Source organism: Rutidosis leptorrhynchoides, chromosome 7 (assembly GCF_046630445.1).
Source record: "Rutidosis leptorrhynchoides isolate AG116_Rl617_1_P2 chromosome 7, CSIRO_AGI_Rlap_v1, whole genome shotgun sequence".
NCBI classification, from domain to species: domain Eukaryota; kingdom Viridiplantae; phylum Streptophyta; class Magnoliopsida; order Asterales; family Asteraceae; genus Rutidosis; species Rutidosis leptorrhynchoides.
The window spans coordinates 74,045,751-74,073,366 of NC_092339.1; the positions used below are offsets into that span (position 1 = coordinate 74,045,751).

Sequence of the window (27,616 nt, forward strand, 5' to 3'; positions counted from 1 at the left end):
TTTGAAGACTTTTCTCTTCTTTAATTTTGAGACTTTGCTCAACAATTTTTTTTTTCTTTCTTCATATCTCATCTTCATAACTTTGTCTATTTCTTCTTGTGCCCAGAGAGAAATGTATTTCACCAGAAATAGGTCTTTTTGACCTATCAAAAACAGTCTGGAATTTCGAAATTTTTCGACAAGTGTTTGAAGTAAACTTGGTCGATCTATCTCTTTAAATTTATTGATTTTGGAAATGAGAAAGAAAAGAGGGTGGAAAGGGTAATGTATTTGATAGTGAACTTGGGGTGAGTATTTTATGATTCATCAACTCTTTAGGGTGAGTTGGTGGGTTTAAATGCGTGGAGTGGAAACAGAAATGGATGGTTTTTGTCTTCTCTATTCAGAATGATTTCGAAAGGAGTATCGTACCTACACCACTATGGCGCTTACTAACCATTGGCCTCGAAATGTATGTCAAGTCAAGTTCTAACTCTAAATGCTAATATCGGCACTCTCATTGGAAAAGATAGTGAAGCACTAAAAATGAATGCTTATTGACCATTTTTGGGGTGCCTCACAACAATTATATTGGGTTGATAATGCCTAGTCATGCAATGCTCTTTTAGAGAATCGGTTCATCCTTAAGAAGATTTAGGCCGGAGGTCCTTTGGGAAGCAATCTCTTGGCTCTCGAGTAGAAGGAGGGACGATCTTATCTAGTCGCGGGTTCTATACCCTCGGGTGGAGTAGTGACTTCCTTCTAATCTAGGGTACAAGGAATGATTGTCTACACTCCACCTCGCCCATACCCTACATTCGTGGGATTGGGTATTGTTGTTGTTATTGTTGTTGTTGTTGTTATTGTTGTTGTTGTTGTATTTGTCTTAATTTTAGAACAAACGCGCTTGATTTTCGAAAGTATTTTTTCAGTAAGTATCATTTAGTCAAAAATTTTGAAAAATTTACATTGAGGACAAAGAATCTAAATAGTAGGTATAATCGAAAAGCTTAGTAATATTTTAAGTTAAGAACATTTTCCGAGCATCCCGTAGCTATTTACGGTGTACTACACCGCTATCCCACACTTAGAGGAACATTGTCCCTAATGTTCATTCTTAGATTTTAGGGAGCTAAAATCCCACACTTAGAGTTTGAACATGTCAGAAAATGTATCTAAGCTCAATATTGGGTTGGAATCCCACACTTAGTGATAGGGTATAGTTTAAGGATATAACGAAGCAAAATAAATAAATGAAGAGAAAAAAAACGAATTACTCCCCTTGGGCGCGGTTGTGAACTGAGGATCTGAAGGTAGAAGGAGTCGGAACTATCTTCTACTGGATTCGAATCGGTCTTCTTGAAGTGTACTCGAGCTCATTAGGGCGCTCTCATCCTCCATACAACATCCACCAATAACTTGCTAAGAAATAATCAACCGGTTTCCTTGTTGTTTCATCATTATTCAAAGAGTTTCCATCATCGGCATCAATAACTGTCTATTACTTAAAAAATGGAAAAGATCAAACCTAGACAAGCGATTAAGCTTTAGGCCATAGACTCACTGATTTGCGTTTTGATGAAAAAGTTATTTGAAAACTTGAGGGTTTCAAAATTAGGTTTTTGAAAATTCAACAAATCAGTGTATGACTATAAAGCTTAATCCCACACTTAATGTGTTTAATGCCCTTAATTTTAAGACTTTTGAAATAATTCACTTAAGCTCAAGACAAGTAGGAGAAGTGAATTCGTCCTAAGAAACGTTGAAAATTTTATTTTAAGTTTCACTTTTCACTTTTCACTTATTCAATTAACCTAATTATCCTAATCTAACTACTACTAAAGGAAAATAAACACACGGGTTGCCTCTCGAGAAGCGCTTGTTTTTGTTCGAGTCACGAGCCTGACTCTAGCCTTATTTCTCGGGAAATCTAGGCGGCTCCCTTGCATCCATCAGTAGATACAAGAGGTAATATTGGAACATACCGATGAGATTGAAGCGGACATAGAATAAGGTATGTCAAATGAGAGGAGGAGGTGGTTTGAAGTGAATGCTTTGTTTAGCTTGAGGTATAACAAAGCTATCTACTTCTTTTACCTCATTGATTTGTGCGGGTTGGTCAAAGGTGTCCTCATCACTCCATGATGTGTATGCCATTATGTAGCGGAGTGATGGTTTATAGGGTAGCCCTGACGTAAAACCCGTCTTTCTTCTTTGTGACTTCGGGTTGGTCGTAATGTTGTACTCTAAGGATGGAGGTGGGACGATGTCCATTGACATCTCCAATATGTTTGCAAAATTAACAACTACTTCAGTGCTAGAATCCTCCATCTCTTTCTTCTCATCCGGGCTTTCCATTTCAATTTCTTCATCCACCTCCTCGTCACTCTGGTCGGGAGTTTCAAGTATAATTGGTTCAGAGAGTTCTTCTAGAACGAAATCCTCTTCGGTCACTAAAAGATCAAAATAAGGTGGGAGTGAAGATTGGGTAGGTGTGGAGTGGTTATTCTTCTTGTCTTCTACTTCTATCTTCTTCTCTTCATTCGCTGAATAGAATGTGACTTTCCTAGTGGAGATGCTATTTACTTCGGCGTTCCCGTCAGAAGGACATACAGACTCGTTGATCGTGAAGGTGACCTCTTCTCCACAGGCCCTCAACCATGAATAAACATCAACGATCGCTTTGGCTGTATTCATGAAAGGTCTTCCTAAGATGATATGGGTTTTCATGTCTTCTTTATAGTCCATAACCACAAATTCAGTCGAAAAGAGGAATTTGTCGACCTTAACCATGACGTTCTCCGCTATTCCCTTAGGATATCTAGTGGATTGATCAGCTAGCTGGATGCTCATTTTAGTAGGGTTAAGGGTTCCAATTTCGAGTCTCTAGAACAGTGAGTAGGGCATGAGATTGATGCTGGCACCAAGGTTAGCGAGAGAATAGATAGTACCAAATTGGTAGATAGAACAAGGAAGGGCAAATCGTCCGGTATCCCCAAGTTTTTCAGGAAGAGTATTTAAGAGAATGGCTGAACAATCCGCGTTCAGTGGGACATTGGGTACTTCGGGTACCTTATCCTTGGTTGATAGCAGTTTCCTAAAATACTTCTTACTATGAGGATTTTTAGACACAGTGTTCAAAAATTTACCTTCAAGCTTGAAAGATTTCATCTTGTTATGTCTTTGCTTGAGACGGTCCAGGAATGGAATGGGTGTTTTCCTAGTAGGCACTCAGTGACTACTACCGATCGGGTATTAGTTAGTTTCTTCTCCTTAGAAGAAACTGAATGTTGGCTATGTGCCACCTTTGAGTCATTTTTAGGACAACCTAGAGAATCGAGACGTTGATTTAGGTGGCTTATATGATTTTCAAGACTACTCAAGTGATTAGTCATGACTAAGTCAGCTGCGTCTTGTCTTGCTGTGATCATGTTGATGATACACAGTAAGATATCGTCTGGACTTGTCTCTGGTGGGGTAGTGGAGTTGGTAGGTTGGTTGTGCAAATGAGCTAGGATCTTATCGGAGTAGATAACAGAGTCCTCACATTCAGCCTCGTATACCTTGGCCGGATGTTGTTAAGCCGTGGAACTGGCAATGGGTGTGAATGAGTTGTATGATGCTATTCTTAAGCACAAAAGACGCTCTGTTAACCTCTGGATAGAGTATCGGTCCTCCTCGTCCTTCTAACGAGGGTTTGGTGATGTCAGCGAGAGTGATGCATGCGGCCATCTTAAAACTATCGGCATGTAAGTGTGGATCTTGTCGGATGGGTACAATGTATGATATCGGATAGAAGAAAGGATGTGACGGAAGAACTCTTAACGGTCTAAGTAGGTTAAACCATCCTAAAGGTTCACTAATAAGGAAGTCCATTTTAAGCTTTTTAGTTAATCTAATATTATCTAACCTAACTACGGTAAACTAGTAACTTCTGACAAAGCTAGTCTCAGTTAAAAGGGTCTCTTAAAAACTAACTAATCTAAACAGTCTCCAAATCGTACTACCTCTCCCCGGCAGCGGCGCCAAAAATATAACTACTCCAACCGGGCCACATTATTAGAAATTGCCCGAACCAGGAGAACATGAATAGACAAGGCCGCAGAAGAGTTTTCAATATTAATGCGGCAGAGGCACAGGAAGACCCGGAGCTTGTTACGGGTACGTTTCTTATTAACAATAAATCTGCTTACGTTTTATTTGATTCGGGTGCGGATAGAAGCTATATGAGTAGAGATTTTTGTGCTAAACTAAGTTGTCCATTGATGCCGTTGGATAGTAAATTTTTACTCGAATTAGCAAACGGTAAATTAATTTCAGCAGATTATATATGCCGGAATCGAGAAATTAAACTGGGTAGCAAAATATTTAAGATTGATTTGATACCAGTAGAGTTAGGAAGTTTTGATGTAATAGTTGGCATGGACTGGCTGAAGAAGGTGAAAGCAGAGATCGTATGTTATAAAAATGCAATTCGCATTGTACGAGAAGAAGGAGAACCTTTAATGGTGTACGGAGAAAAGGGCAACACGAAGCTACATCTTATTAGTAATTTGAAGGCACAAAAACTGATAAGAAAAGGTTGCTATGTTGTTCTAGCACACGTTGAGAAAGTACAAACTGAAGAAAAGAGCATCAATGATGTTCCCGTCGCAAAAGAATTTCCCGATGTATTTCCGAAAGAATTACTGGGACTACCTCCACATCGATCTGTTGAATTTCAAATAGATCTTGTACCAGGAGCTGCACCAATAGCTCGTGCTCCTTATAGACTCACACCCAGCGAGATGAAAGAACTGCAAAGCCAACTGCAAGAACTATTAGAACGTGGTTTCATTCGACCAAGCACATCACCATGGGGAGCTCCTGTTTTGTTTGTCAAGAAGAAAGATGGTACATTTAGGTTGTGTATTGACTACAGAGAGTTGAACAAACTTACCATCAAAAATCGTTATCCACTGACGAGAATTGACGACTTATTTGATCAACTACAAGGCTCGTCGGTTTATTCGAAGATCGATTTACGTTCTGGATATCCTCAAATGCGAGTAAAGGAGGATGATATTCCAAAAACTGATTTTAGGATGCGTTATGGTCATTACGAGTTTATGGTTATGCCGTTTGGATTGACTAACGTACCAGCTGTGTTCATGGACCTTATGAACCGAGTGTGTGGGCCATATCTTGACAAGTTTGTCATTGTTTTCATCGATGACATACTTATTTACTCAAAGAATGATCAAGAGCACGAAGAACATTTGAGAAAAGTGCTAGAAGTATTGAGGAAAGAAAAACTGTACGCTAAGTTTTCAAAGTGTGCATTTTGGTTGGAAGAAGTTCAATTCCTCGGTCACATAGTGAACAAAGAAGGTATCCAGGTGGACCCGGCAAAGATTGAAACAATTGAAAAGTAGGATTGGCTGGTTACTACAGAAGATTCATCCAAGATTTCTCCAAAATAGCAAAACCCTTGACTGCATTAATGCATAAAGGGAAGAAATTTGAATGGAAGGATGAACAAGAGAAGGCGTTTCAATTATTGAAGAAAAAGCTAACTACGGCACCTATATTGTCATTGCCTGAAGGGAATGATGATTTTGTGATTTATTGTGACGCATCAAAGCAAGGTCTTGGTTGTGTATTAATGCAACGAACGAAGGTGATTGCTTATGTTTCTAGACAATTGAAGATTCACGAGCAAAATTATACAACTCACGATTCGGAATTGGGTACTGTTGTTTTTACATTAAAGACTTGGAGGCATTATTTATATGGGGTCAAAAGTATTATATATACCGAACACAAAAGTCTCCAACATATATTTAATCAGAAGCAACTGAATATGAGACAATGCAGGTGGATTGAACTGTTGAATGATTATGATTTTGAGATTCGATACCACCCGGGGAAGGCGAATGTGGTAGCCGACGCTTTGAGTAGAAAGGATAGAGAACCTATACGAGTAAAAGCTATGAATATAATTATTCGTACTAACCTTACTACTCAAATAAAGGAGGCGCAACAGGGGGTTGTAAAAGAAGAAAAGTTGAAGAATGAGATACCCAAAGGATCAGAGAAACATATTAATATTCGGGAAGACGGAACCCGATATAGGGCTGATAGAATTTGGGTACCAAAGTTTGGAGATGTGAGAGAAATGGTACTTAAAGAAGCACATAAAACCAGATATTCAATACATCCCGGAGCGGGGAAGATGTATAAAGATCTCAAGAAACACTTTTGGTGGCCGGTATGAAAGACGATATTGCTAAATATGTAGGAGAATGTTTGACGTGTTCTAAGGTCAAAGCTGAACATCAAAAACCATCAGGTCTACTTCAATAATCCGAAATCCCGGAATGGAAATGGGAAAACATTACCATGGATTTCATCACTAAATTGCCAAGGACTGCAAGTGGTTTTGATACTATTTGGGTAATAGTTGATCATCTCACCAAATCAGCACACTTCCTGCCAATAAGAGAAGATGACAAGATGGAGAAGTTAGCACGACTATATTTGAAGGAAGTCGTCTCCATACATAGAATACCAATCTCTATTATCTCTGATAGGGATGGCAGATTTATTTCAAGATTCTGGCAGACATTACAGCAAGCATTAGGAACTCGTCTAGACATGAGTACTGCCTATCATCCACAAACTGATGGACAGAGCAAAAGGACGATACAAACGCTTGAAGACATGCTACGAGCATGTGTTATTGATTTCGGAAACAGTTGGGATCGACATCTACCGTTAGCAGAATTTTCCTACAACAACAGTTATCATTCAAGCATTGAGATGGTGCCGTTTGAAGCACTTTATGGTAGAAAGTGCAGGTCTCCGATTTGTTGGAGTGAAGTGGGGGATAGACAGATTACGGGTCCGGAGATAATACAAGAAACTACCGAGAAGATTATCCAAATTCAACAACGGTTGAAAACCGCCCAAAGTCGACAAAAGAGCTACGCCGACATTAAAAGAAAAGATATAGAATTTGAAATTGGAGAGATGGTCATGCTTAAGGTTGCACCTTGGAAAGTTGTTGTTCGATTTGGTAAACGAGGGAAATTAAATCCAAGGTATATTGGACCATTGAAGATTATTGATCGTGTCGGACCAGTAGCTTACCAACTGGAGCTACCTCAACAACTCGCGGCTGTACATAACACTTTCTACGTTTAGAATTTGAAGAAATATTTTGCTAAAGAAGATCTCTCTATTCCGTTGGATGAAATCCAAATCAATGAAAAAACTTCAGTTCATTGAAGAACCCGTCGAAATAATGGATCGTGAGGTTAAGAGACTTAAGCAAAACAAGATACCGATTGTTAAGGTTCGATGGAATGCTCGTAGAGGACCCAAGTTCACCTGGGAACGAGAAGATCAGATGAAGAAGAAATACCCGCATTTATTTCCAGAAGATACGTCAACTCCTCCAACTGCTTAAAATTTCGGGACGAAATTTATTTAACGGGTAGGTACTGTAATGACCCGAACTTTTCCATGTTTATATATATATTAAATGAAATTGTTATTTACATGATTAAGTGTTTCCAACATATTAAGCAATCAAACTTGTTAAGACTTGATTAATTGAAATAGGTTTCATATAGACAATTGACCACCCAAGTTGACCGGTGATTCACGAACGTTAAAACTTGTAAAAACTATATGATGACATATATATGGATATATATATAGTTAACATGATATTATGATAAGTAAATATATCATTAAGTATATTAACAATGAACTACATATGTAAAAACAAGACTACTAACTTAATGATTTTGAAACGAGACATATATGTAACGATTATCGTTGTAACGACATTTAATGTATATATATCATATTAAGAGATATTCATACATCATAATATCATGATAATATAATAATTTAAAATCTCATTTGATATTATAAACATTGGGTTAACAACATTTAACAAGATCGTTAACCTAAAGGTTTCAAAACAACACTTACATGTAACGACTAACGATGACTTAACGACTCAGTTAAAATGTATATACATGTAGTATCTTAATATGTATTCATACACTTTTGAAAGACTTCAAAACACTTATCAAAATACTTCTACTTAACAAAAATGCTTACAATTACATCCTCGTTCAGTTTCATCAACAATTCTACTCGTATGCACCCGTATTCGTACTCGTATAATACACAGCTTTTAGATGTATGTACTATTGGTATATACACTCCAATTATAAGCTCTTAGCAGCCCATGTGAGTCACCTAACACATGTGGGAACCATCATTTGGCAACTAGCATGAAATATCTCATAAAATTACAAAAATATGAGTAATCATTCATGACTTATTTACATGAAAACAAAATTACATATCCTTTATATCTAATCCATACACCAACGACCAAAAACACCTAAAAACACTTTCATTCTTCAATTTTATTCATCTAATCGATCTCTCTCAAGTTCTATCTTCAAGTTCTAAGTGTTCTTCATAAATTCTACAAGTTCTAGTTTCATAAAATCAAGAATACTTCCAAGTTTGCTAGCTTACTTCCAATCTTGTAGAGTGATCATCCAACCTCAAGAAATCTTTCTTATTTACAGTAAGATATCTTTCTAATACAAGGTAATACTCATATTCAAACTTTGATTCAATTTCTATAACTATAACAATCTTATTTTGAGTGGAAATCTTACTTAAACTTGTTTTCGTGTCATGATTCTGCTTCAAGAACTTTCAAGCCATCCAAGGATCCTTTGAAGCTAGATCCATTTTTCTCATTTCCAGTAGCTTTATCCAGAAAACTTGAGGTAGTAATGATGTTCATAACATCATTCGATTCATACATATAAAGCTATCTTATTCGAAGGTTTAAACTTGTAATCACTAGAACATAGTTTAGTTAATTCTAAACTTGTTCGCAAACAAAAGTTAATCCTTCTAACTTGACTTTTAAAATCAACTAAACACATATTCTATATCTATATGATATGCTAACTTAATGATTTAAAACCTAGAAACACGATGAACACCATAAAATCGGATATACGCCGTCGTAGTGAAACCGGGAGCTGTTTTGGTTTGGATAATTAAAAACTATGATAAACTTTGATTTAAAAGTTATTCTTCTGGGAAAATGATTTTTCATATGAACATGAAACTATATCCAAAAATCAAGGTTAAACTCAATGTGGAAGTATGTTTTCTAAAATGGTCATATAGACGTCGTTCTTTCGACTGAAATGAATACCTTTACAAAAATGACTTGTAATTTATATTTCCGACTATAAACCTATACTTTTTCTGTTTAGATTCATAAAATATAGTTCAATATGAAACCATAGCAATTTGATTCACTCAAAACGGATTTAAAATGAAGAAGTTATGGGTAAAACAAGATTGGATATTTTTGATCTTTTTAGCAAAGGAAAATGTTTAACAAATCTATACAAATCATATCCTAGCTAACTTATATTGTATTATACATGTATTATAATATATTATGTAATCTTGGGATACCATAGACACGTATGCAAATGTTTTGACATATCATATCGACCCATGTATATATATTATTTGGAACAACCATAGACACTCTATATGCAGTAATGTTGGAGTTAGCTATACAGGGTTGAGGTTGATTCCAAATATATATATACACTTTGAGTTGTGACCTAGCCTGAGCCGTGTATACACTGGGTCGTGGATTGATTCAAGATAATATATATCGATTTATTTCTGTACATCTAACTGTGGACAACTAGTTGTAGGTTACTAACGAGGACAACTGACTTAATACACTCAAATCTTTAAAACATAATAAAAATGGTTGTAATTATATTTTGATCATACTTTGATATATATGTACATATTTGTATAGGTTCGTGAATCGATTCGTGGCCAAGTCTTATTTCCGAGGAAGGAAATATCTGTGAAAGTGAGTTATAGTCCCACTTTTAAAATCTAATATTTTTGGGATGAGAATACATGCAGGTTTTATAAATGATTTACAAAATAGACACAAGTACATGAAACTACATTCTATGGTTGAATTATCGAAATCGAATATGCCCCTTTTTATTAAGTCTGGTAATGTAAGAATTAGGGAACAGACACCCTAATTGACGCGAATCCTAAAGATAGATCTATTGGGCCTAACAAACCCCATCCAAAGTACCGGATGCTTTAGTACTTCGAAATTTATATCATATCCGAAGGGTGTCCCGGAATGATGGGGATATTCTTATATATGCATCTTGTTAATGTCGGTTACCAGATGTTCACCATATGAATGAATTTTATCTCTATGTATGGGATGTATATTGAAATATGAAATCTTATGGTCTATTATTATGATTTGATAATATATAGGTTAAACCTATAACTGACCAACATTTTTGTTGACGTTTTAAGCATGTTTATTCTCAGGTGATTATTAAGAGCTTCCGCTGTTGCATACTAAAATAAGGACAAGATTTGGAGTCCATGCTTGTATGATATTATGTAAAAACTGCATTCAAGAAACTTATTTTTGATGTAATATATTCTTATTGTAAACCATTATGTAATGGTCGTGTGTAAATGGTACATTTTAGATTATCATTATTTGATAATCTACGTAATGCTCTTTAAACCTTTATAGATAAAATAAAGGTTATGGTTGTTTTAAAAATGAATGCAGTCTTTGAAAAACGTCTCATATAGAGGTCAAAACCTCGCGACGAAATCAATTAATATGGAACGTTTATAATCAATATGAACGGGACATTTCATAATTGAAGAAGGTGGTGTTAGGTTTTCAAGTGGTGGTGATCAAATAAAATGGAAAGCAAGGAATCGGTGGTGGTTCATGATGAAGTTTAGAAGAGAGAAAAGGGAATAATAGAGAGAAGATAAAGAAGGTGGTGGTTATGGAGGAGTTGTGGTGTTGATTCTATGGAGGTTGGGTGAACCTTGGATATCGATTAAGAAGCTAAACAGTAGCAGTGATAGTTCAAGGAAGCTGCAGGTTTGATAGAGAAAAAGAAGAAAAAAAATATATGAAAACAATAGCGTAAGCAGTGGGTTTGAGCTGAATGATGATGTGGTTGTCCTGATGTTTGGCTGCACTTGACCAGAAATAGAAATAATAGAGTGTCGATTTAATAATAAGAAGAAGAAAGGTGGTGAGATTGGATAAGTGAAGGTGGCGGTAATGATATGGTTTGTTAAAAGGTGGTGGGTTGTCGAAGATGGTGATCGTGGTTTGGTGTTTGTTGTTCACACGACCATGGTGGCCGGCTGTGGTGATTTAGACCGAAGGTTATGGTGATTTGTGTGGTTATTGGGTAAAATGATACAAGAACAGAGAAATAAGCTGTATAGTTTCTGTTTTTGTTTTAATTCAGCAAATTGGGTTTGTTATATTTGATAATCGGTAATGATAGTGGAAAAGAATTGAACTGGTGGAATTACAACATGATGTGGTCGATTATATAAAGTATGTATGTATCGATTTCCTTTATTCAAACAGCAAGGACAGGAGTATCAATAAAAAAATTAAAGTTGATTAAGAGTTCTAACAAATTTCGTTTGTGTACGGAAATAGATTGATAATCAAGTTGACAGAAACAAAAATCCTCCACAGCCAGATTGTGATAGCAAACAGAAAGCGTGATATATATATATATATATATATATATATATATATATATATATATATATATATATATATATATATATATATATATATATATATATATATATATATATATATATATATATATATATATATATATATATATATATATCTGTATTTATATTTTATATAAATTATTATTAATAAACAAATAAGTTATTTAATAATAATTGTATATATCCACATATATATATATATATAATTATCTCTATATGTATTTTTTTTATATTTAAATATATAACTGTATTTTATATATATGTAATTATATATACCCGAGTTTCAATATCTATTAATATATCAGTATATATATAATTCGTAATTTTTTTTATAATTAATAATTATATTAATATTATTAGTAATGCTACTACTATTATTACCTACGATAATATTATTGATGAAAAGACTAGTAATAATAAATAATATGATAAATAATAGTTTTAATAATTTAATTAATACTAAAGATAATAATAATAATCTTATTAATGATACTAACAATATTACTAGTTATAATAATATTAATATTAATATTATTACTGATAATAATAATACTAATAATAATACTAATAACAACTTATACATATCAGATTTTATACATAATAATATTACCAATATAATTACTAATAACAATAATAATAATAAGAGTAATGATAGTAGTATTAATATATCAATTTGTATTTAAACTTGTAATTTAATGTAATATCATTTATTATTTATGAAATATTATATTATATGATGATATCTAATGAATAGTTATATATTATATATATATATATATATATATATATATATATATATATATATATATATATATATATATATATATATATATATATTAACAGAAATAATATATTTATAATAACATGTACATATTTATATATATTAACAGTACTTAATTATTCTAATTGTTATTTTACATTTTAAATTTCAGTTGTTTAAAGTGTACTTTATTAAATAAAAATATTATATATTCTTATATTTATATTTATATAATATATACATATTTATTTACAATTAATTATTCGTGAATTGACGGAAATAGTCAAAGGGCAAATGCATTCATGTAAATTGTTCCAAAAAATTTTGAGATTCAACTTAACAAACCTTGCTTATCGTGTCGGAAACATATAAAGATTAAAATTTAAATTTGGTCGGAAATTTCCGGGTTGTCACATTATTGGTGGGTTTCGGGTTCGTGAACGAATTAACCATGGTTAGGGCTTGTAATTGGGTGTAATCACTTAGTTTAGTGATTATAGAAGTATTGGAACCTATTTGGGTGTAATTAGTTGACTAATTTTGAAATGGGTCAAAATTAGGGTTTATGTGTCAAATTGAGCAAAATGGGTGTTTAACCCTTATGATTGGGCGTAATTGGTGTATTAGGACCATTCTCACTTGTGTTAGTGATTATTGGTTAGTTTGGGTGCGGTTTGAGCTCAGAAGTGCATTTGGGTCGAAATTGCACTAAGTGTCATTTTGGGTTGGTTTGTAAATCCACCCTAATTGTGTTGTTGTTATGTGATAAATGGAATAGGTACATTCCATTGGCGATTGCGGATTTTGGTTTTGCATCCATCAAGATTTCAAGGTGAGTGTCAATATACTATGTGCATATGTATGTATAGGATGGGTGCGGGTTGGGTAAAATGATCCTCGGCTATAGAGCTCACTTCACATATAGGTGGATTTTGATGGACTTGTGTAATAGGTCCAATTGGCACGGTTGTGCGGTTTTGGTTTACCACCTTTGGCGAGGTGCACATTTCGTGTGTACGTTATCACATGGGCTTGTGATGTGGAGTTATATAATCCTGATGGCGTGGGATTTGGTATTTTGAGTTGCGGTTGAGTAACCCCGATGATGTGGGTTTTGATTTGGGAGGTGAATCACGTGTGGTGCGGATTCACGATGACGCGTGTAGATTGGGTCATCTTATTGAGGTAGTGGTCACGTGTGGTGCGGATTCACTAAGGCTCGTGTAGTTTCGGCCAACCTCGATGTTGTGATGGTATTGAAGATAGTAGTCGCGTGTGGTGTGGACTTATTAAGGCTCGTGTAGTTTCGGCCAATCTTCATTTGATATTGGGATAAGGGGTTAACCTTGGGCGGTTTACGAGTTGTTTTATATATATATATATATATATATATATATATATATATATATATATATATATATATATATATATATATATATATATATATATATATATATATATTGTCGTTATTGTTGTGATGTAGCTAACCCTTCGGGTTTAGCTTGATGGCTTTGTTCATATCGGTTGTGGTGCATACATTGTTGAATTGTTAGCTTGTTGTATTACGATCGAACGGTATGCTTAGTTTTGCTAGCCTTTATACTTGGATACTCCGGTATGTGCTATTATTTGTTATTGTGTGGCGTATACATTTTATGCGTATATATGTATGTAGTATATTCTCACTCACTAAGCATTAGCTTACTCTCTCGTTGTTTACATTTTTAGGCACGAAACGGTTAGAAGCAAGGGTTTGCTGGGGATGTAGATGCTTTCCCATTTTGGTGCTTGTAGTGGATTACTTTTGGATTCGACCTAGGTTTGGGTAGTTAAACCCCAAACACCATGCTCGCGTATTTTGTTTGGTTATTAAACTAATGTGGTCGAAATTCTAGTATTTTGTAATTCGGTGGTTAAACGGGTCAATGTGGGCCCGGTGTCGTAAAACGTGATTTGTTGTGAAAACATATTTAGAATACTTAACTTAATATTGTATGACGATCGGTTAAATTTAAAAATGTTGAGAAACGTGATTTTCGTACTTGGTTAAATGACACTTCGGACAACAGGATATGGAGCGGCGCGCCCCATATTGGAGCGGCGATCCATTTGGCCAAAACATGATTTCGTTTAAAAAAAAAATAAGTGTGTTTCGGTTGGATAACGGGTTGGGTCGTTACAAATCGGACCATGAATTGCTCGAACAATCTCTACCCACATAGAGTTTGGGCTACAAACAAATCTCCACACCCACTTAAATAATAGAGCAATGTTAAACGCTCGTAAACTTCCAACACCCAGCCCTCCGTTTTCTAAAGGTGCTAACACTTGATTTCAACTCACCCAATGTATCTTCTTCACGCCTTCTTCACTACCCCAAAATAAATTGGCTCGGATACTTTCTAAATCATTAATAACCGAATCCGGACATTTAAACAATGAAAGGAAATAAATGCCCATACTCCCCATCACAGACTTTATCAAAGTGTACCGACCGCCAATGGATAATAAAGAAGCCTTCCAACCTGATAAACGTTTGCGAAATCTATCACCAAGAGTATTCCAATTGGCTATACGTTTCATACTTACCCCCCATTGGAAAACCGAGTTATCTAAATGGAAGAACCCCCATTTCGCATCCAACATCACTAGCAAAACTATTAACCTCAATCGCATCGATCCCCCAACCAAATAGACTTGACTTGTTAACGTTTATTCTTAATCCGGAGCAACGATAAAACTCATCTAACACCAACATAAAGTTATCCAAGTTACCTTACCCCATTCCGAAATAATGACCACATCATCGGCATACAAAAGGTGAGACAAAGTGACCGAAGAGTTACCAACTTTTGCTCCCCGAATGCGACCATCCCGAACATACGCGTCTATTATAAGATGCAACCCTTCTATTATAAGGTCCATCTAACACCTGTGTTACCTCTTCAGACGAAGAAATTATGTCACAAATAATTGATACAATAGTACTTAAGAATCGAGAATTCGTCGTCGAAGGTTAAAATTCCATTTTGTTCCGTGTTTCATTATTCCTTGTTTAATGAAAATCCATTTTGTTCAATATATTTCATTTTATAAAAAAATAAATTTTTACCAATTATAGTTACTCCATCCATTTCATATCTAATGACTACTTGTATTTTTAGGATCTCTCATTTTAAGTTTTTAAGTGTTCGCTTTGTTAAATTTTAACAAATAAAAAAAAGAGTTTATATTTATATATAGGTGCTAAAACATATTTTATTGGTGAATATCTGTTGCTACTTGTAATTGGAGGGAGGGATTAGGTTATCTTCATTTATCTTCCTTTAACTGAATATCTGCAGACACAGTGGCGCCATGCGGTGGTTCCGGCAACTGTGGTTCATCTTCAATTTTCCTTCGAATTGAGTCACTCTATATGAAGCTACTGGTGCCGGAAGTTAGAAAGTCGCCGGTAATCATGAATCATGGTCAAAACAGCGGAGTTCGATCGGAAAAACTTTAAAATGCCGCATCCGATTGCGGTCGCAATTTCACAACTAACGTGATTATACGAGGTTAGTGAAGCATTCGCCTCTGTTATTATATTTTATAAATAAACAAATTAGCTCTAATATCTGGCCACTTCCATATGCACTATGAAAATTACGAGACTCATTACAGTTTCCGCTCTAATAAACATCCCAAATATAAACGTTTTATGCCATTTTTTTTAGTGAATTCCTCATTATCTATAATTTCGAGAAAATTATTAACAATTTTGCTTCATTTGAGTGATGATAAACAAATAAATATCTATATCTGTATTCTGTACGTGCATACATAAATTAATTTTCTGTTTGATGCATTTATAAGTGAAGGTTTTTTCATATATTCTTCACGCTTATTACAGTCATCACCTATGAATTTATTTTGTTTATACAATCGTGTAGAAAAAGTGCTAATGGTATGTTTGCTGTAGTGCTTTGATAACCGTTAAAACTATTTCTGTAACTGCATACTATATTAATATCTGCTGTGCCTATCTCTAAAAGAATCGAATCGATGATCAAATTAAGAGTTTTGACTTTAGATCTCCCATACTTGTTGCCTCCTAATTGGATAGGAAGTTGCTTGTTATGTGAATTTGTTTGGCCTCTTTTATTAAGACACATTGCAATCGTGCTTGTTTTTCTTCTAAATAGTTGAGTCTGTTAACATCCTTTACACATGCTGCATACTTGAGGGCCGTAATGACACATATGACCTGGAACACTAACACCGAATATTTTTCCTGCAACTGTACTTGTGTATGAGATCGAAATGGTTATAGTTTGTAGGGGCTTTGAGCCATTTTTGTTCACTAGTTGCGCATTTGTAAGATAGTTATTACTTTATTTGGTAGGGTATAATACTGATAAATTTCTCATGATTACTCTAGTTGTGATATACGTAGAAGAGAGTTCCAAACAACATTGCATTGTAATGTCATATCTCTTCTTATAATGTAATGATACTTGTTATGCATTGTTCTATTGATTTTATGATCCATTCGGAATTAGTTGTATAGTTATGATTTATGAACGATAAACATGTGTAGGTATTGCTTTCTAAATTCTTGCATGAAGCAAAAGGTCCTTATGCAATATGTGCTCTAAGCTATACTAAGTTCTCGTTTGGTCTTCAACAAGAGGCCAATGTATAACTCCACTCATGACAAAAAAAAAAAAAAAAAAAAAAAGCATAATAAAAAGGTCTTAAACAAGTATACTACTCCATAATTTAGAGTCGGTATTTTTTTTGAGTTATTTTGTTTTCCAGATCTTGTTTGCTATAAAGTTCAACATAATATATTAGACGTTAAAACATTTGTAAGTAAACACCCACTTATTTGCTTTTATAGTTGCAAAAGACAAAAGTATGCCTTAAATTTGAAAATAGTGTAATATTAGAAATTAGTATGAAAATTGTAGTAAATTATAGCATTGTAATGACATATTCTCTTGCACTACAAGCACATTGGTTGGTACCATGCATTTTTGAGGTAAATTTTCTCGATTCAAAATGTTTAAGGTTATAAACTTCATGCTTCACATGTTGCAAATAATATATGTTCCAAAGTTGTATCGCTTTGCAAAGTGCAACACATTGATCCTTTTATGTGTAGAAAAAGCTCATCTATGCACACACTTCACTAGTGTAAAAAAGTTTTGTCAAATAGTTTGATTTCATGATTATTAGCTATATTACATCTCCCCATGGTAAACATCTAGGTTGTAAAAGTCGTGAGTCTGTCACTAGTCGGCCGGGACATCATAGGGACTAATCAGCCAAATCGGAGACTAGTTTGAGGTTTACCAATTTTGATTTTGACCGACTAAGTTGGATTATTGACAACTTTAACCGTATAAATAAGCCAAGTCATAGACTAGTCGAGAACTGGTCGGGAACTAGTCAGACTACTTCAAAACTCTGACTAGTTGGGGACTAGTCGACTTAGTGGGGAACTTTTACAACCATGGTTGGCATAACTATATTTTTACTTGTTTATATACAATGTTCCTAGATTGTACAAGTATTTTGAAATCACATTTTTGGTGTAGTGGCACTTGAAAATGTTTTAAAGATTATTAATTCTAAACATGTATACACACGCAACTCTCATGGTAGAATGGGTAGTGGTGACATGTGGCGGTTGTGCGTAGTGTGTGTGGGCATCACTTCTTAGAATTTTATGTAGTTGGACATCACAAATATGATCTACGCCTTATCACGTGACATAGATTATAATTATAATCATAATTATTATAATTATAATACTATATATTATGGAGTAATTAATCTGTATAAATACTTAAATAGTGAAGAAATAACTACGCAGAATTTATATATTTGTTTTACTGCCACCTCATAACTCATCCCCGTGCTTAACACGTGACTACGTGAGTGGAATACAAAGTTCATGAAAACCACGACTTTTTGAAATTTGGCTCACGAGTCACGCCCTCAACACATGATCTGAGTGTAGCTTGCTCGTTCACGCAACTAGCAATGTATTAAATACTTTAGTATTTATTTTTCGCTAAGTAACAACGGGCACCGCCACCTCTCTCTCTATCATACGTCACACAATGCCTAGTAGTGACAAAACTCATTGCATAAATCTCTTCACATTCACCGTCCTTCTCATTCATTCACCTCTTCCTTTTATTCTTAAAATACATTCATCGTCTAAAAGAAATTGATCATTTTACGGTTGAATAATGGGGAGAGTGAAATTGCAGATCAAGAAAATAGAAAATCCAACAAATAGGCAAGTTACTTTCTCAAAAAGAAGAAATGGGCTCATTAAGAAAGCTTATGAGCTATCGGTTCTATGTGATATTGATGTTGCTCTCATCATGTTTTCTCCCTCGGGAAGAGCTAGCATTTTCTCCGGAACTAGAAGGTAAAGTTATTTGCATTAGATTTTTATAATTTTAGTATTTTGTATTTAATTAACTATTGATTGTTGCCATAATTGCTTAATTGGTGTTATGATAGCATTGAAGAAATAATGGCACGATATGTGAATCTTCCGGAGAATGAAAGGGGAAAGTATGCAATAAATTTGTTTTAACGCTTCTTTGTTGTTAAATTTATTAATTTGATTCTAATTTTTGATTGTTTGTCATCTATATGCACTTTTGCTTTTGATGATGCACGAAGGTTGCAAAACCAAGAGGTAACTGTTCTGTGCAACTAAGGAATATTTAGAATTTTTTTTTTTTAATTTTTGTACAAAATAAATGAGCCCATTAATTGCATCTATATGTATATTTGTGTTCAGTATCTTGAAAGGGCTTTGGTAAAGTTGAAAAGCGAAGCGCAAGATCGCAACATTCAGAACCAAGCCAGGTTTTCTGTAACCAAATACACCCATTTCTTATTAATTGTAATTATAAATTTTAATAATTATAATTATGTAATTTATATTCCTTGGGTATTTCAATGATAATACTTTTTATGGGAATGACATTTGAATTATAATCCAATGTTGGTTTTCTTTCGTAGAAAACTTTTACTAACTTTTGATGATTGGTAACAGAAGCAGCCCAGCGAAAGGGGATTCAAAACTTGAGGTATTTAATTGTACCTGATATAAATGTTAAAGATTCTTTAATCTTTTTTTTTTTTTTTTTTTTTTTTTTTTTTTTTTTTTTTAATAATTATTAACTCCAAAATATACAGTTTTCTAAGATTTTGAGGATATATTATATCTTACAGGAAATTCAGCAAGAAATAGTTCGATGCAAGTCGCAAATGGCAGTAATGGAGAAACGGCTCAGGTATACATCTGTATGCAACTCAAAAGTAGTAAAGCCCGTAAAAGGCTATCGAATTTTGCCTTACAAATACTATTATATTAGTTTTGTATTATAGGGGAAGAATTCTTTTAATTTATTGTTTGATACTAAAGTTTTTTTAAAGCTACTAAAGTTTCTTTTTTTTTAAATGGCTAGTGTAAATAATATATAATTTTTATTTTTATTTTTATAAAACTTGTATAGCTTATTTTCTTTGTATATCCGTAGAGTATTTGAAGGCGATCCTTTTGAAATTACAACTATGTCCGAGGCTGAGAATCGGGAACAGCTTCTTGAGGAAACTCTGAAACAAGTTCGTCTGCGCAAGGTACATTACATATATCTCGCTTTACTTTCAATTCATAAACATATATAAATTATATATCAGGCATAACAAATATAACAATAATCTGAAGTATTATTTTTAATTTATCAGCAAGTCCTAGAGAAATACAGTTCTGGAGATGCCCCGTCAAGTTCTCGTGGACGTCTGTACGATGTTAACATCAAAAAGGAGGTGAAAATTTAGCGATGACCCTGTTTTATTCGTTCTATTATATTTTTTAAATCACGTAAACGCTAGTTTATATGCAGGCTGTTTTACCTCACGAGGCCATAAATGCTAACAATATGGCTACTGCAAGTACAAGCAACATATTCGATTGGCTTCCACCAAGAGATCCACAAGTGCAAATCATGAATTTCATGAACTTTAATGGTCTTTTTCCCCCGAGGTACCCTATTAATCTTTAAAGCATTTTATGAAAATATGTTCTTTTTTGAGTAAACCAAAATGGTGAATACAATTGTTAATTAATTTTTGTGCAGACAAAATGAGCATGTGAACCGAGGAAGTGTGATGGAGTCTGGTAATAATGTGAATGTTCAACGTTCTGAGTTTGGACAAATGATTGATATGAACCTTTCTCCGTGGACTCAATTCTATCCACATGGTATGCTTTTTACATTTCTTCAAATATTCCCGCACAAATGATGTTTTTAGATACTTAAAATGAATCCATTACAGTAATTATGAGTCAACACTAACGGCCTAGTGGTTGGGGCCCTCAGATTCTTGTGTGAGGTCTCATGTTCAAATCTTGTTGTGGTCAGGGAAGGGTTTGAAAACGGTCACGAGTTAATCCTGTTAGGCCGCGGACACCCAAGTAAAATTACTCCATCCCAGTTAACCCGAACATGAAAAACCTTTTTATCACTTTTTCGATGTTGTAAAAAACCCCGATTACTCCCAATTAATCCCCGATTACTTCTTTTTGAGAAGGGACCGAATCGATTTTCCAAAATCCGTTTAATTAATCGGTCAACGTCGGTTAATGAGTCAATCGGATTTGTTGGTCAAAGTCGGTCAAAGTCAAATATGGTCAAGATTTTAAAATGAATTTAAACTAGAGTTTTAGAGTTATTGAAGAAATGAACCGTTATATTTATATTTTTAGACAATTATGTTAAAATTTATGTTGATGTTTATGGTTTCTTCTATATTTACACACATAATTTTGAAATTTATTATTTAAATGTATAAAAAGTCGAATCCAATTAATTCCCGATTAATCCCCGAAATTTCCGATTACTCCCTCAAAAGTCCCAGACTGATTACTTTACTCCCTGAGTAGCGAGTTTTGCAACCTTGCTTTTTATAGTAACTGTGTATCAAATTGTATGTAGCAGGAAATGGCCCAATGCTGATGTCAAACCCTGGTGAACGAGCATTCAATGAGACGTTTCTCTCCCAGTATTCACCATGAAATCAAGTTTGAAGTTTTAGTCAGTGTTAATAAACCTATAATCATGGTCGTAGTATTGTCTGTGCTTTCTTTTCGTTTTTCTCTGTAGGATGATAAATATGTGTGTTATGTTAAAAGTTGAACTACAAACAATGAGACCATGATACAAACATTTTTAGGTATCTTTGTGCACTTGTACCTGTTTAAAATTATGTATAAGCATCAAAGATATGTGTTGACAAGTTAATTCTTAATCTTGACGTATAAAAATGTCAGATTAAGTCGTACTTAAAGGCGAAACTACTCTATCTTCACACTTTTAAGTACTACCCTTGTATTTGTATCTTCAACTACCCTTGATGGTGGTAGTTGAAGTAGATGGTTGCAGAGAAGAAGAGAAAAGTATAGCCATTGTGTTTTTAAGTTTGCAGTACATATTTGTGCAAGTTTTGTTGGTTTATACAAAGTATATGATAGGGTGCATGTCTTCAAAATGCGAAGTTTAAGGTTGAGGAAATTAGTTTTGACCTTAAATTCTAAAAAAAATTGTCTTCAGTTTGTCAGAAATATTCTTTTCCAAAGTTTGTTTTTAATATAATCTTGACTTTTTAAGGAAATTACTCATCGCCCAATGTGCTAGCTGCGGCTGGGTCGTGAAGCTGGAGTTGCGTCCAGATTCTCCAGATGGGTTGCAAGGCCAAATGTTTCCCCTTCAACGACATAGTCGTTGACCGTGTTACGGACTCATGACGAGTTGCAAAGTCTTTTTCGAGTGTGATAAATGGGTAAGCTTAAAATGATCACAACTTTAACGTGTAGTGTTTTGTTATGGTTCAAATATTTGTAATTTTATATTGGGCGGGGCTTGGCTTTGACTAGAGTGCAATAACACCGAAAAAACCTGTATACAGTAAAACTCGAATTAGAGATTGTGAGAGTACATTGCGATAGAGATTATCTAGAGAGCACATAGCGAGAGATTGTATGACCATAGGAGGCGTCTTTTATGTAGGGAGAGATCCTTTATTTATAGATGAAAATTAGATTTTTAGGGTAAATTACAAGCTCAAATTAAACCCTTATGAACATATAGTTAAACCGAATCTTTTTATAACTGAAAATAAGAAACAAATATAAGAACCTCAAGAGGTGACCTAGTGGTTGAATATTTGAAAATGTTCAAAGAAACCCTATATCCTCGTTACACTACATCTTGTTCTAAATCCCACATGTTTCGTTTGCTACCTAATTTACGTCAGTGCAAACACTAATCTCGGTACCTTTTCTCCGGTTTCATTATCTCCTCTGTCCTATCCTCACCGATGTTAGACTTTAACAACATGTTAAGAAAGAGAATAAAAAATAATATAAAAGTCGAAAACTATGAAATTGTCATGCAAAAAGCAAATGATATCGTGTACGTATCAGATTATATATCTTTATAAAATGGGAAATTATAATATCCTTCAAATAGTAATTTACATATTCATAAATTCTAACCTATCATACTCTTATAATCATCAAATAGTAATTTACATATTCATAAATTCTAACCTTGTTATATGTCAAGTTGTGGCCGACAATATTGATAAAGTAAAGTTTGGTAATCAACAAATTTGGTGAATCACAAATTCATTCACGGATATTAGTGTTCTACACAGTGAATTTTCGATTGTAATCAGTGATACACTAATTCACACACATAGAATATATTTCATCACCATTCTTTTACTCTCTCTTATTTTAAGTTTATTAGTAGCCTATAGTCAAGAACAAACCCACTAAAGGTAGTTATAAGCCTACTGAATTATAACACGTTATCAGCACGAAGTGCTCCGTATAATCAAGGTAAAAAAAAAAAATTCTTTAACGATATCTTCTAATAGTAAGGTAAATATTATTATCATCATAACTAACATTTATATTTATATTATTTAAGTTATATATGGTCGGTTATACCGCCTGAATTATATTTATGTAATCTAACTTTTATTAACTTCATTAACATTTATATTTATGTTATATATGGTCGGTTATACCGCCTGAATTATATTTCTGTAATCTAACTCTTATTAACTTCACTAACATTTATATTTATGTTATCTAACATTTATGATTATTTATGCAGTTAATCATTATTTATTTCATGCATACTAATGTTTATTCTTAAATTTATTATTTATGCATAATATGTTTATTCTCTTAATCTTCGTATTTATACTAAACATATTTCTACTAAATGTATTTTATAGTAATCATATTTATACTAATAAAATTCTTTTATTAAAATGATTATTAATATAACGAGTACATAACATTCGTTAACGTCAACTAACGACGTTACAACGGTCATATATACATAACGGTTGTTAACGTCAACTGACGACGTTACAACGACTATATTTTTCAAATATAAAATAAACATCTCCATTTTCACATTTTCACAAATCAATCTTCATTTTCTCAGATTACCACTCTCAAAAAGTTTTTGTAAAGATGATTCACACAAGGATGATTTTTCCTATTGTATTGGTCATAGTAACTATCATCATTGTTGCTAATATACCACCGGGTGAACCTATATTCTATCCTGCCCTTGTGGTTTTATTATTTGTAATCATACCATTATTCTATTGTTTGCTACTTATGAATTTAAAATGATTCTAATTTCATGTTGTTAGAAATTGATTATGATTATTATTTATGTTGTTCATCTTTCTGAAAATAAAAAATGTCAAACTTATCAAAGCTTGAGTTTGATGCCCTAGACGTATCGGGAACAAACTACACATCATGGGTCATGGATGTAGAAATAAATCTTGGATCATTGGGTATTCTAGAAACTTTAAAAGAAAACAATACTTGTTCTGATTTAAGATAAATTAAAATCAATTGATTTTATTCGCAAACATATTGATATCATCTTAAAACATATGTATCTCACTATCAAAGATCTACATGTTTTATGAGAAAGTATCAAAAGTAGATTCGATAATCAAAAGGAAATATTACTCCCAGCTGCGAGGGAAGAATGGAGAAATCTAAGGTTCTAAGACTTTAAAAAGGTAAGTGAATACAGCTCGGCCATGTTCAAGATCCGTTCAAAGCTTCAATTCTGTGGTCAAGAAATAAGTGATGCTGATATGATGGAGAAAACTTTCTCCATAATGCATTCTGCAACATTACTATACAAGAAAATTTAAGATTGCAGAATTACAAAACTTTTTCCAAACTTCAAACTTATCGCTTAGTTGCAGAAGTGAATAAAGAATTACTGATGAAAAATCAAGAATCTCGTCCTACGGGTGCGCTAGCATTCCCTGAAGCTAATGCTATTAACAATAATAATAATAATAAAAGAAATGCACCTGGACGAGGACGTGGGCGAGGTCGTGGTCATATTGGCCAAAACCATCATCATGGAAATTACCATAACAATAATAAAAATCATAACTATGTTCGAAATCATCCTTATGGTAATGGTCGTGGTGGTGGTCGTGGTCGTAATGGTTACAGTGGTCGTGGTCGTGGACAAAGAAATAATAATTCACAAAATTATAAATTCCAACCACCATACAATCCCACAAATCATAATGTTGAAGGAAGCTCTTTAAAGAATATTGAAGATTCTTGTTATCGATGTGGTAAAATTAGCCATTGGTCTAAAAACTGTCGAACAAATCAATATTCTGTTAATCAATATCAAGAATCCCTAAAGGGAAAAGGAAAAGAGGCAAACCTTGTGGATGACCTTGATACAAAAATCACTGAGCCAACAAGTGACTACTTTAATGAATAAATTTCCTATTATATGGATGTAGATTTACCATCTATATCATATCTACTTTACTATATGTTTCCTTATTATGTACTTGCGTTTATAACATATTTTGAATGTAATATATTGATGAATTATGTACTCATTATTTGTTTCTCATATTTTGAAGTTCATGATGTACACTACTGGAGTGCAAAATCAGTCAAATGGTGGGGATCTTTGTATTGCAGACAGTGGTACCACACACACTATACTCAAATCTAAAAAATATTTCACTAATTTTAAAGCAACAGAAGGAACGGTACATACTATATCAGGTCCTGCGAATTTAATAAAAGGAATGGAAAAGGCAAAATTTATGTTACCAAATGGTACAAATTTTCTGATAAAAAATGCCTTATTTTCTCCCATGTCAAAAATAAATTTGTTAAGCTTCTCTGACATTTACCAAAATGGATATGATTATCAGTCAGTGAATACATAAAATGATAAATATTTAAGTATCACTGAGAAGAATCATGTGATTGAAAAACTACCAAGACTTAGTTCTGGTTTACATTATACATATATAAATGTACCAGAAGCACACATGGTAGTAAATGAAAAGGCATGTGATCCTGTAATGATCAATCTGTGGCATGAAAGATTAGGCCACCCAAGATCAACAATGATGAAAATAATAATTCAAAATACACATGAACATCCATTGACGGATCAAAAGATCCCTCATGATGTACTTATTCCATGTACATCATGCTCACTTGAAAAATTGATAATAAGACCATCACCTCTTAAGGTTGAAAAAGAATCACCAATGTTTCTTGAAAGAATTCAAGGTGATATATGTGGACCAATTCATCCACCATGTGGACCATTTAGATATTTTATGGTTCTAATAGACGCATCTAGTAGATGGTCTCATGTTTGCCTATTATCAAGTCGAAATGTTGCATTTGCAAAATTTCTTGCTCAAATTATTAAATTGAGAGCACATTTCCCTGATTATACTATTAAAAGGGTGAGATTGGATAATGCTGGTGAGTTTACATCTCAAGCATTTAATGATTTTTGCATGTCTATTGGGATTGTTGTTGAACATCCTGTTGCCCATGTGCGTACACAAAATGGTTTAGCCGAATCACTAATCAAACGATTGCAGTTAATAGCTAGACCATTGATAATGAGAACAAAACTCCCAGTATCTGTATGGGGTCATGCAATTTTACATGCTGCATCATTAATTCGCATTAGACCAAGTGCAAGTCATATATATTCTCCTTTGCAACTTGTTTTTGGCCATCAGCCAAATATTTTCCACCTTAAAACATTTGGTTGTGCGGTTTATGTTCCTATCGCACCACCACAACGCACTAAAATGGGTCCTCAAAGAAGGATGAGAATATATGTTGGATATGAAACATCTTCAATCATAAGATATATTGAACCCATGACGGGTGATGTTTTTACAGCACGTTTTTCTGATTGTCACTTTAATGAAACATTGTTCCCTAGATTAGGGGGAGAAATAAAAAATAAAGAAAATGATGTTTCATGGTGTGAACCTCAATTAATGTATCTTGATCCTCGTAAAAAAGAATGCGAGACCGAAGTTTAAAAAATAATGCATATGCAAGAACTTGCGAATAAATTGCCTGATGCATTTACAGATACAAAAAGAGTGACTAAATCATATATACCAGCAGCAAATGCTCCAGCTCGAATTGAAATTTCAAAAGCTGGCAATAATGTCGCTCTTGAGTCTTTGCTACACCAGAAACGTGGGAGACCAATTTGTTCCAAAGATAAAAATCCTCGAAAAAGAAAATTAGCTGATAATGAGATAAAAGAAAGTGTTCAAGAAGAACCACAAATCAATACTCCTTCTGCAGAGGAGATTGATGATATCAATACAGAATTTCAATCAATTATGCACATTCAAAAATATTATGGAACCGAAATGAAATGAAAAATATTGATGAGATATTTTCATATAATGTTGCATATGACATCATGAATGATGATGATCCAGAACCAAAATCTGTCATGGAATGTCAAAATAGACATGATTGAGATCATTGGAAAGGAGCAATACGAGCTGAATTTGAATCGCTCAATAAAAGAAAAGTTTTCGGATCTATCATTCTCACACCTAAAGATGTGAAACCTGTGGGATATAGATGGGTTTTTGTACGAAAAAGAAATGAGAAAAATGAAGTTACAAGGTATAAAGCTAGACTTGTAGCTCAAGGTTTTTCTCAAAGATCGGGAATTGATTATGAAGAAACTTATTCTCCTGTTATTGATGCAATTACTTTTAGATACTTAATCAGCCTGGCAGTTTCTAAAAATTTAAAAATACATC

The 27,616-nt window shown here is 33.7% G+C and overlaps 1 protein-coding gene across 3 annotated transcripts; it reads left to right on the plus strand.

The window, feature by feature from the left end:
• The first annotated feature begins 15,707 nt into the window (after positions 1-15,707).
• LOC139858036 (agamous-like MADS-box protein AGL104) lies at positions 15,708-21,713 on the plus strand. Of its 3 annotated transcripts, XM_071846888.1 has the most exons (12): positions 15,708-15,963; positions 18,670-18,833; positions 18,929-18,982; positions 19,094-19,109; positions 19,215-19,282; positions 19,473-19,506; positions 19,652-19,713; positions 19,960-20,059; positions 20,168-20,248; positions 20,326-20,465; positions 20,560-20,684; positions 21,418-21,713. In XM_071846888.1, the coding sequence occupies exons 2-12, from the start codon at positions 18,787-18,789 to the stop codon at positions 21,495-21,497; spliced, it is 807 nt and encodes a 268-aa protein (XP_071702989.1). In that variant the 5' UTR covers positions 15,708-15,963; positions 18,670-18,786; the 3' UTR covers positions 21,498-21,713. The 3 variants fall into 3 exon arrangements, with proteins under 3 accessions (XP_071702989.1, XP_071702987.1, XP_071702988.1); XM_071846886.1 differs by lacking the exon at positions 15,708-15,963 and having other exon boundaries at positions 17,659-18,833; XM_071846887.1 differs by lacking the exon at positions 15,708-15,963 and having other exon boundaries at positions 17,665-18,833; positions 21,421-21,713.
• Positions 21,714-27,616: the final 5,903 nt, after the last annotated feature.

What these genes read in the sequence shown, in the direction of transcription:
- LOC139858036 (XM_071846886.1), top strand. Translation starts at nt 18,649, where the DNA reads ATGGGGAGAGTGAAATTGCAGATCAAGAAAATAGAAAATCCAACAAAT. An exon ending in AACATTCAGAACCAAGCCAG is followed by an intron (nt 19,283 to 19,472) that starts GTTTTCTGTAAC and finishes GATTGGTAACAG; the next exon opens with AAGCAGCCCAGCGAAAGGGG. An exon ending in ATGTTAACATCAAAAAGGAG is followed by an intron (nt 20,249 to 20,325) that starts GTGAAAATTTAG and finishes GTTTATATGCAG; the next exon opens with GCTGTTTTACCTCACGAGGC.